This window comes from Aulonocara sp. 'chitande type north' Nkhata Bay, linkage group LG17 (genome assembly GCF_057382095.1).
Source record: "Aulonocara sp. 'chitande type north' Nkhata Bay isolate Kocher_YH1m ecotype deep benthic linkage group LG17, A_spYH_male_GT1.1, whole genome shotgun sequence".
Classification (NCBI taxonomy): Eukaryota; Metazoa; Chordata; class Actinopteri; order Cichliformes; family Cichlidae; genus Aulonocara; species Aulonocara sp. 'chitande type north' Nkhata Bay.
In genome coordinates, this window is record NC_141360.1 from 8451922 (window position 1) to 8463049 (window position 11128).

General features: G+C 40.6%; 1 protein-coding gene across 1 annotated transcript in view; it reads left to right on the forward strand.

Moving 5' to 3' along the window:
- The window catches only part of syde2 (synapse defective 1, Rho GTPase, homolog 2 (C. elegans)), a 50941-nt gene extending 44370 nt beyond the window's left edge, over positions 1 to 6571 (forward strand). The window contains exon 8 of the mRNA XM_086269920.1: positions 2976 to 6571. Within this exon, the coding sequence (XP_086126046.1) occupies positions 2976 to 3688 (713 nt within the window). The 3' untranslated portion in view covers positions 3689 to 6571. The remainder of the gene's footprint in view (positions 1 to 2975) is intronic.
- The last annotated feature ends 4557 nt before the right edge of the window (positions 6572 to 11128 follow it).

Consider the following 11128-nt stretch of genomic DNA (forward strand, 5'->3'; position numbering starts at 1 on the left):
CAGAGAAAGAAATGTAAGCCAGCGGCTTAATTAGTCAGCATCTGTGAATCCTATGATTGCAGGTAGCAGAGGGGATTACATTTGGAATTTTAAAAATTAAAGCATAAAAACTGTGGTTTTTGTTGGGTTTTTTTGTTTCCCCGCAGTTGCCTTTAATGACTTATAAAGACACTGACAGAGCATTTTAGTCCAGGTTCAAGCCTTCATTTACACCCTCAGCAGTGTTTCCATTCCATCCGCTTCCCCAGTACAGAGTACAGGGCGCCTGGACTGTATAATTAAAGACATTCCTGGCTGAACCTTACCCCTCAGCCCCTGAAGCTTCACCCGTACATTTCGCAATCATTGTGGGATATTTTGAGCCGCCTCTTCACGCCTTTCATACACACATACCAAACCTTCCAAGGCATTGTCGCTCAGGCCTCCACAGCCTGACTGACACTACTTACAGGACGTGTGTGTGTGTGTGTGTGTGTGTGTGTGTGTGTGTGTACTGAAGAGGCTGAGGAGGTGATGAGTGTGCATGAAGAAGTTTTTCCAACTGTATGTGTGAGAAGATGTGAGCAGATGGTTAGACAGACAAAGTGACGGCAAGAGGATTCTTTCAGTGTTATCTTTAAAATCCAAAATTAGCTGCATGTTCATTTTCAGTTAATTTGCCCTGCTTCTTTTTTTAATTTATCATTAAAATCAGCTGTGGGTTTATTGTTTTATTTTGTCCATTTCGGTTTTTTATTGTGTTTAGATGTAAAAATACACTCATCCTAGCACAACTAAGTCTAATCTTAATATATTACAACAAGTAAACATTGTGAAGCTGTCCAAGAAAGGAAAAAAAAAATATGATCGTATTCTCGCCTGCTTTCCGTCTTCATTTTCTCTGCTGACAGCTAATAGCTTTAATCATGTCATCAGTGAATCATGTCTGGAATTAAATAACACAGCGCCTCTGAAAGGAAGATCATTTCTGTTTGTTTTAAGGTGATAATTGCTCAAGTCTTTAGCCTCGGGGGAGCTGCGAAGTGTGCAGCTACTCCACGTAAACACTATAGCAGCAACAGCCACTCTGATGAATGAACTGCAGTGAACTTAGTTAAGACAAGTGCAAAAAAATTCTGTTTATCGTCAGCTGGATGAAATAGGCGAACGCGCACAAAGGAAAACAAGTCATTTCAAGGTCATGTCTCAAAATAAAATTTAGCATTTCTTTTTAAATATATAATGTATCTATTGAACATGGACTTACAGCCCTAACTGTGTTTTTGTTCTTTTCCAATATAGTAAGCTAGCGGAGCCAGAAAATGTAGGTACTGAGATAAATGCAGAAAGGTAACCAGACTGTGGTTGTGTTTGGCTGCTCACTTTTCCTTCACCTAGTCCACTTAGAGGAGTCTTTCTTAAGGTTCAAGCTTTAGTTAATTTTTAAGTTTGGTTACTCGATAACAGCACAGGAAGCAACAAAAACACTGTGTGCAGTGGTGTGACTTCAGCATGTTCGTTCACCTAATGATGAACCGATTGTTCTCTATGTTGTCCTCACAGAGGGTCATTCCGCTAAAGTGGGAGTCTTTTAAATAGAAATCAGCTGCACCAAAACAAGGCTTGTGTTTTTTTTGTTATGTATGTGTGTTGTTTGTTTGTTTTTAGTTCATTTCAATCACAGAAAATCACATTTTCTCATCCAGCCCTGTCTAGCCACGCTGATAGCATCACATTCCCGTACTGCGAAATCTGATGGATTTTAGTTTATGAAATGCGCACCATTGTATTTTTCCATAAACATGCTGATACTTTAAAAAAAATGCTGCATATACAGACTGTATATAAAAGATCAGCTTGTGCATCTTGGTGTGGTTTTTGGGGTGGGGGGGGGGGGGGGGTTGTTGTTGTATTTTTAAGCCAGCAAAGTTAATCTGGTCGAGAAGTTCAGACTGTTATGATAGCACTTTGTCACTAACAAGTTGGCTGTGCCCTGAAGCACGCCCTTTATGATCAGTGCTCATGATCATTATGCTGAACTGAAGACTTAAAATAAGCAAAGAGATTACAGTTGATGTAAAAAAAATGCATTTATTTATTTGGAGAAATAAAATGAAAAGTAGAGTCATTTTCAGGAGCTGAAGTATGAATTGGTAGGTGTAGCAGTGCAGTGGGGAAATCATTTGTACTGTAAGCTCCAGTAGATTTGTTTCCAGGCCGTCATCAGCTGACCTGCGCTGTATCTCGCTCTGAGGTTTACTGCTTTTTTGGGGGGGGGATTCAGTCAGCTGCATTCTACAATATATAAGTGAATAATACGTGAGCCATAAGCTGTGCTTTGCAGCTCTTATAAAGCTAATATACCACTAGAAGTATACAGTCTAAATCAGCGGTCCCCAACCTTTTTTGCACCACGGACCAGTTTAATGTCAGACAATGTTTTCACGGACCGGCCTTTAAGGTGTCGTGGATAAATACAACAAAATAAAATGATACAACCAAGACACAAATATATTGTAAATATAACAATGAACGCGAATTCACTGTGTAAGTGTGTAACTTTATTAGCAGTGTCCTCCTGAAATGTGCCAATAACATTGAGAGTAACATCCTCCTCGCTACCCCTTAATGCCGTCTTGGTCGCTATGGTAACTTGTAAATATTTCTTTCAAAATAAGACCCAGGGAAACCGAGTTAACGATGAAAATCCTGAGAACCATAAGTTGCACACCCGAGCCTCAACTCTCGTGGCCCAGTACCAAACGAATCACGGACTGGTACCAGTCCGTGGCTCGGGGGTTGGGGACCGCTGGTCTAAATAACGTAATTATTAAAGAAGAACAACAACCACTTTTCCCTCTGAGGAAAACAAAAGAATGAGAAAATATGACCTTTTCTTATTTTTGTGTTTTTGTAATTTTCATGATTGTTTAATAACCAGCTGGCTTATATTTAACTTTTTCTTTGTTTTTGTTTTTTGTTCTTTCTTCCTCTAGTTGTGGACCCACATGGCCAGTCCTCTTCTCAGCCCCCAGCACCCTCTCTGGTTCCAACTTCCTCTGACCTGCGGACAGCCCCCCCTCTGCGACGGAGAAAAGAGCGGCCTCAGGTGCTGAACCTCACTGGAGCAGAGATGGCGGGGGTTCTGCGACCCAAACCAGGGCGTCTGGACAGCCCCAGCAACCGCTATGCTGGTGACTGGAGTGGCTGTGGTGAGACGTACTTCCCTTCTGAAATGTTGTTACCTTCCAGCAAAGAAGAGGCAGACTATGACGACGTTCCCTCAGAAGACATCGAGGCAACTGAGGAGGTCCAGGAGAAGCAAGAGGAAGCAAAAGACGGCATACAGCTCAAGGTTGATTGTCCTGTGTCTGATACCGCAGATGAAGAGCAACCTCAGAGAAGGGAGGTGGTAAAGGAGGAGGAAACACGGGAGGCGGTGGAGGAGCAGGAGAAGCTAATAGAAAGTGACAGCTCAAACAGTGGACACCCATTAGAGGAGGAGGAGGAAGAACACAAGGTGTGTAACCACATCCTGCCACCTCGGCTACCCAAAGAGCACACTTACCAGGCCTACATGAAGATCCAGGATATCAGTCCTGTATTGAGCAACAGGGTGAACCTGAGGGACCTGCAAGAGAGCATCGACACTCTGATAGGAAACCTGGAGAGAGAGCTCAACAAAAACAAGCTCAACGTGGGATACTAACTCCTAGACACAGATACGCAGACATATCCACCCGCACCCCCATGAAGCTCGATAAGGTTTGTGACAGAATCTCTTTATCTCTGAAGGTGCTTTGGGATACAGCCATGGAGGTCTTGTGACGTCACCATGCCAGCATGGTGCACGGTACTGCTGCTGCAAAATCCTAGAAGATGAGATAAGAAATGTAACAGGGCACTTGTGGCGTTTGTACCATATCCACAAACATTCCGCAATATTCTCCTTTTATTTTGTTGGCTGATTAAACTTTATGTTGTGTGGTTTTGTTTTAGTCCAGTTCTGTGTTCCATGTTGTTATTGTTGCTTCTCTTCTTATTAGAAGAACCCAATTACCCCTCAGGGGTTTAAAAGGTGCCTTAATTGTGTGAAGGTGGTACGTCAAGAGGAAAGTCTACCCTGAAATATAACACATCACCTCCGAGGATCTGGGCCTGTGTAGATAACGCTTGAGAATGGGTTTTCAAGAGCCTTTCTTACAAAAAGAAAAAAAAAAAGCTATAGTGTATTTCAAATTCAGCAGGTACACATCCATTTTCTGAACTCTGGGGCTCTGTAGCAAAATTTGGCCCAGTCTGAATAGAGAACTTGCAAATTTAGTCACTTTCAGACCTACTTTAAACCTTGTATGGTGGTTAATTTAGTAAAACAAACCAAGATCATTGGAGGAACGTGTACACTTTGTCTTAGGGTGGATTTCCTTTTTAAGGCAGTAAAGAGCTTTTTCTATTGAGGTATAAAACACTAAATGTTATACAACAACAATGCACTAAATAGGCAGGCAGTAGTGTAGATTATCATCATGCAGTAAAAAGTCTGTTCTGAACTAAGGGGAGAAACTGCTGCCACTTAAACCTCTTCTATGTTCAAAGTCACACCTATGCTTACGGCTAAACATACATTTTGAACAGATTTTGATTTTAAGCAGAATTGGTGTTTCATGTAGTGTTGCAGGTTTGGTAAATTCACCTTCTTGCCCAGGATTAGATGAAAAGATTGATACTACCCTCATGTCTGTAAATGAATATAAGCTAGAGTCAGAAAGCAGTTAGCTGCACTAAGCTAGCATAGCTAAGGTTAGTGTAGCTAAGATAGCTATGTTTTTGAGAAAATAGAGTAGCTTGGTTGTAAAAAACATGAATAAATTAAAAAAAAAAACATCCTAAAATGTTACAGGTCATAATTAACAAAAATATAGTTTAGCAAAGATGCGAACGTGGTATCAACTTTCTCATCTACCTTGATGCAAGAACATAAAGAAGCTTGTTATTTCTAAGCTGGTTATTTCTAAGTTGTTGGGGGGTTTTTTGTTAAAGAAAAAAAATGAAATAAAATAGTTAATTTAAAAAAACACATGGTCAAAAACAGTGAAATAAACAATGTGAAGCACATCATGTAGATCAGCAGCGGAAATAAAAATGGCGGGCTCATCCAGTTAGTTCAAAATAGCTAGCTGCTTAAAAAGACAAAGGACGTTTTCAGCAATCCAGGGATTCAGAATGATCAGTATTTAACCTATATGTATATGTATATAATTATATAAATGTATTCGGAATATATTATTTTTACAGCTTATATTTCAATGGCGTATTTAAATACTTCTTATGACCTTCTAGTGTTGCCGTGTAGCAATAGTTGCTTCTTTCCCTTAAAGCTACCTGTACACATCTTAATGTGCTGGACTAATGGTACAACTTTAGCTGTAAAATATATGGTACAATCGTGCTCTTGCAGAAAAAAGTGATATTGTTATTTTTGTGATATTGTGTATATATTTGACATTGTTTTATGTCTCTGGTGGACTAAGGCGTGCTAATGATTTTTTGGCGTTTTTTTTTTTTTTTTTTTAAGGTACTGAACGTTGCATGGTCAAAAGCTTTACTGACATAAGCAAGGCTCTGTCTCATCTGCCTTTGTATATCATATTTATGTGTAAAATAAGATTATTTTGTAACGTATGCGCATTTGTTTGACCCCCGTTCCTTTGTAAGACAGCATTGTCCAAGCTTTTTTCCAAAGGACTTAGAGGCAGGCAGTTTATGAAACGCAGAAACTGGTAACAATTTTTTTTTTCTTTTAAACTCCAGCAACAACTGTAAAATGCTTTTACTGATTGAAATGGTTTAATTGCACTGTTATTGTTATTAGTATATTTGCTAAATCACTTTTGGTTTAATTTTATTTTAGGAGGATTTCTAGCCTAAAATATACAGAATAAGAATAAGTAAAATAGTCTTCAAAATTGTTTCACTTATACATTGAGTTTGTTGTTTGCCCTCCTGCATGGTGTTTTTGCACAGTCCTGCTGCTGCACGGTGAAGCTGGGCTGCTGCTGAGCGGATCTGTTGAAACTGGGTTTCAGCAGGGTTCCTTTCAAACCATCTGTCTGTGCAGGCAACACACAAAGAACCAGGGCCTCATTTATAGAAGCCATTGTGTAGAATCAGCTAAGGATTTTTTTTTTAATGTAAAGATTGTCCTTTAAATCTGACGTGCATTCTTCCTTACAATGACCCAGTTTCCCTAATAGGATCTCAAATTATTACTCAAAGAGTACACAGAGAGCACACATGCTTTTATGGTTTCAACTCAACAATCAAATAGAATGAAAGTAAACTGGGACGCTAATGGCAGAACTCAAGTCTGTTTCAGAGCTAACATGGAGATGCAAGTGCAGCGACGGAGTCATTATCTGACCTCCTTCTCCTTCCACACAACAAACAAACAAAAATCATTTCTGTCTGATCCTCTTTGTCCTTTGGAGGAAAAAGTGCCACATTCAAAGCATCGCTAAACAAAAACAGAGAAGTGCTTTGTATTGATCCTGAGAAATGTATGGTCATAATAAAGTATGTTATTTTACGTTCACATGTGGCTGCTGTTGTCTTTTCCCTCCCTTTCTTCTTGGTGGCTCAAGACTTTTGCACAGTACTGTAGTTTTTAGTTTTTCAGAATAAAAATAATTTAAGAAACAGAAAAAAATACCATCACAAAAATAAACAATTACCTGTGGTTGGCATTGTCAGTGGCACAGAGAGCATCTTGCCTTTCTCACACACAAACGTGGAATTCATTCATAAAAACCTCACAAAACTTTTTTTTTTTTTTTTTTGCTTTTTAGCGTAAATACATCTGGTAGTCGAGCATGTGGCCTAGCAATCACGTCACAGTTGTTGAAATAACTTGACATTGTGGCCATAATTCCCAAACTGTTTTAAACACTGCTATTGTTTTATAGAAACCCAACAGGAAAAGCTTAAACTTTAGGAGACATTTTTATGTTTTGCAAATTCACCTCTTTGCTGTGGGAGCAGGGTAACCCAGCCTCAGTAGAATACGGATAAATAAGCCGGGGAATTGCCCTTGTTGGCTTGTGGGAATCTCCCAGAAATACTCTGAGCTACAGGGACATTCCCGGGATGCAGCTGCATTTAGCCGTCCAGTAATATTCACTGCTAGTAGACTGCACTTTTACTGCGGCTCCGACACCCGGCATTTCCAGTGACATTCACAAGACGCCTACAAATAGCCTCAAGTTAGAGCGAGCAGTTTACTGAAATAGTTAAATGTCATTTTATTTTGAAATATTTTTCCAAAGCAGCTATAAATTCAAACAGAAAGGCGGAACGTCGCTGACGGGCAGCTCCAGCGTGAGAAGTCTCAGCAGCCGGAGGCCTTTTAGCATCAAATGGTTTTTCAGGCTTCTTTGATGTCACCACTGTAAATATGGTGGGTTTTTTATGGCTGCACTGAACAGGTATGAGAAAGCTTTAGGGTACAGAATGTACACATACCTGTTTGCACGCCCACATCTTCAGTGTCTGTTCTCACTGGGAGTTTTTGTGCAGATGGAGCCAAATATTTCACTGACAGTCTGAAAATGCAAATACTTTTTTACACACTGAAAATAACAATCCCATTGGCTTCAAGGTTTTTTTTGGGTGGGGGTGTTGTGTAGTTCACTCACAAAGCGTAAATGCGAAAGGATCTGCTTTTGTTGAATTCCACATTTTTACTTTACACATCTGGAAAAAAGGTTTTATATTTAGATTCAGGTGCTCGACTCTGATGGCACAAGCGTCTGTTGTAAAAGTACTTTGTCCACATTCAACTTGCTAATCTGTTCCCTCAGTCCCAATAAAAGCAGGAGTGAAATCCCATATGAAGTCAGAGGTAGACATAATAACAGCGAGCCTGTTTGGATAGTCAGGGTCGCCACTTGATATCAGGCAGTCGGAGTGAACTGAACTGAACTTTTGTTCATTTCTAATTCTGGAGAGAAGAGATACGAGTCTTGCTAGGTAAACATCCTTGACAGCCACCTGCATGTGAAACCAGACCTTTTCTCCTCTCCTCCTCATCTGCTCCCTTAATCTCTGCTGACCTTTGAGTCAACATTGTGGCCACAAGTCAACTAGCCGACCACATAACACACAGTCTTTGTTTCAAATTAGACTTTTTTCAGCGTTAGCTGTGGTTTTTGGCAAGATTGGACCTTTGAAATCATCCACGCAACCTTTTAAAGTTGTTTGTGATCAGCTGTGGGGGCAGGAGGGGGTGGACAATGACCCTTAATGAAAAAGAAAATAACTCCCAGGCCGCTCCGGCAATAAACTAACATCAGGCCCGTCTCAAGGGGGGTTCTTATTTACATACAATATATAAAAAGACATTCATAAAACCATTTTTAGATTCAAAACATGCTCGAGTTTAACCAGGTTTTCTTTTCATGCACTTGTGCTGAAACTTATAAGTGCATTGTCTGAATAATCATTCAGATAACCTTGAAGACACTTTGTTCAGATCTAATTTGTTGATCAGTTCTTTAAAAAGCAAACCAATAAAATTTCTGCGTCTGACCTTCTTCTACCTTTGTGGATTGTTTAACTGTTGAAAGGCGCTGCAGTGGGTTTAGGGGGCACTGCCCTTTTGATCATGTTTTTTTCTACAAAACAACTCCTGCCTTTGGATATTTCTTTCCCAAAGTACATTTGTAAATCACCTTTGAAACCACAAGATCATTAGCTGGACCATTTCCAGCAATTTGTAAAGAAAATAAGTGTATTGATGACTACTAATATACAGACTGGCTGGTTCCATAAAAGATTCAATTCAATTCAATTTTATTTATATAGCGCCAAATCACAACAAAAGTCGCCTCAAGGCGCTTCATAGATACAGAGAAAAACCCAACAATCATATGACCCCCTATGAGCAAGCACTTTGGCGACAGTGGGAAGGAAAAACTCCCTTTTAACAGGAAGAAACCTCCGGCAGAACCAGGCTCAGGGAGGGGCGGGGCCATCTGCTGTGACCGGTTGGGGTGAGAGAAGGAAGACAGATGCCTCTGTCTTAGTTAGAATTTTTAGTTAGACTTTGTGCAACTTTTAGACAACTAAAATTATTGAGTGATTATGAATTTCCTACTAGTTTGGCCATCCACCACCTGAAATAAAGTCAACTCCATTGAAGTAAACTTTCTTCTGATTGGCTGCCACTTGCAAACAGAAGGGTTCAACTGCAGGTTGGTGAGCGTGCTGTGCCTGAGATGACCATATTAAGCACATCGCCTTGCAGATTTGCTAATGCTCATTATTTGAAATGCTGGCCGTGGCTAATTTATGCATCCTTGTACTTTATGTATAAGATAATAGGTCTACTTTAAGTATCAATTAAGCTATTATTTTGGTTCCCTGTCATTAAAAAGTGCCCTGGCCACATTTTCCCCCTTTTAGCTGAAAACATATGGCTTCTTGTATGAGTTTGGTTCCTCTGTTTTTGTCACTTTAAGATTATATTTGTTTCTCTCCTCTAAACCTGTTAAAGCGCTGAAAATGAACACAAATATGGTGTATGGCCTGGTCTTCTGATTCAACCACTGAGCTGCTCTCCACACAAGGATTACCACTGTGTACATGTCATTAGGCACCCTTTACAAAGTCACATGTATGTCCATGCCTTTTACATCTGACTCCTTATAAACAAGAGTGAGCTAAAGCTTGGGTAATTGCTGGGAACCTCTATGCAGTGACCCTGGGCACACATTCCATACATGGTGCCCTTCAATAGGAGGACTATTAAACACATTTTACCTCTATGTGTGTGTGTGTGTGTGTTTTTGGAGGTCTTTTGTTCTCCTGTACTTGGCAGTTCATCTGAGAGACTGAGGGCAGATCTCTTGACGCAGCGCTGACAGATCCGCCTGTTCTGGACCGCGGTTGATGATGAGAGAGAAGACGAGAGGAAAGGAGAGAGAAGATGAAGAGAGAAAGCGAGAGGTGAAAGTGAAGACTGGAGGGAAGGAGAACACAGAGGAAGCGGTGCTTCAGATCCTCCGGGGGCTGGGCCTCACACAACGCAGACCCTCTGCGCTCTCCTCCTTGCCTCTTTGCCTCCTGCACCTCCATAGCTCTGTCACTCAGGACTAGACGATTTCATTTTAATAAGGCTAATCCCTCCTAGAGGTAAGCTGCTCATCACCTCTCTCCCTCCCCGCTCCTCCAGGAGAGAGCGGTCTCCTTTGAGAGTGAGGACAGGATGAGAGTTTGCTCTGCTTGACAGATAGAGAGAAAAAAATGTGAAAGGTGAGACTGAAAAGAGGCCCTGACAGCAGCTGTGCTCGGACTCAGTAAGAAGATTTGGGCCTCACTGGTTTGATAAACTTGCAGGTGGCACACCTTTAATAGTGGTGCATGCTCCGAGCAGCCTTTAACATCACTCTGATATGAAGCAATAACTTTGATCCATGCAGAGGAAGTGGAGTGATACAGTTGGTATTTCTCACCTTCCTCCTGTCAGCAGAGCACTCTCCAGCTGTCAGCAGTAAAACTTAGTTCCCCTGCTGCTTGAGGTGATGTCTATAGGGAGGTTATAAGGTCTTTGATGTCTCCTTAATGCTGACCACCTGCCACTATGGCCCCTTGTTGTTGAAATAGTTAGGCATTTTGGGAAAATGCACCTTTTTTTTGCCACAGACATTTTTAAATAAGAAGCTACAGTCAGAAGTCCCTACAAATGTCTAACCTGGTTTGGTCCAGAGATAATAAATGTGAATCCATCATCTACAGGAAAAGTAATCATTATATATTTATGGCATGGGTTAGAAAAAAATCAGTAGTTCAGCTATAAGGGGCTAACTCTGAGCTTGGTTTTTCATTTTGTCCTAAGCTAAGCTAACTAGTTGCATGTTGAGGTTTTGCAGACACGTGACCTCAAATCATGTGACATTAACTTGTCCACCATTTTGGACGTGAGACAATCGTGGCAACAGTCTAGGTCAATGCACAAATACAAGTTCAATTAATTTCTCATCTCACACTTGGCATGAATAGCATTGACGTTATTTTACGATTAGCCTAGCTAAAAATCTCCCCAAAACACGTTAGCTTTAGCTCAAGATAGCAAAGTTTCTGCTAGGCTAAGTGC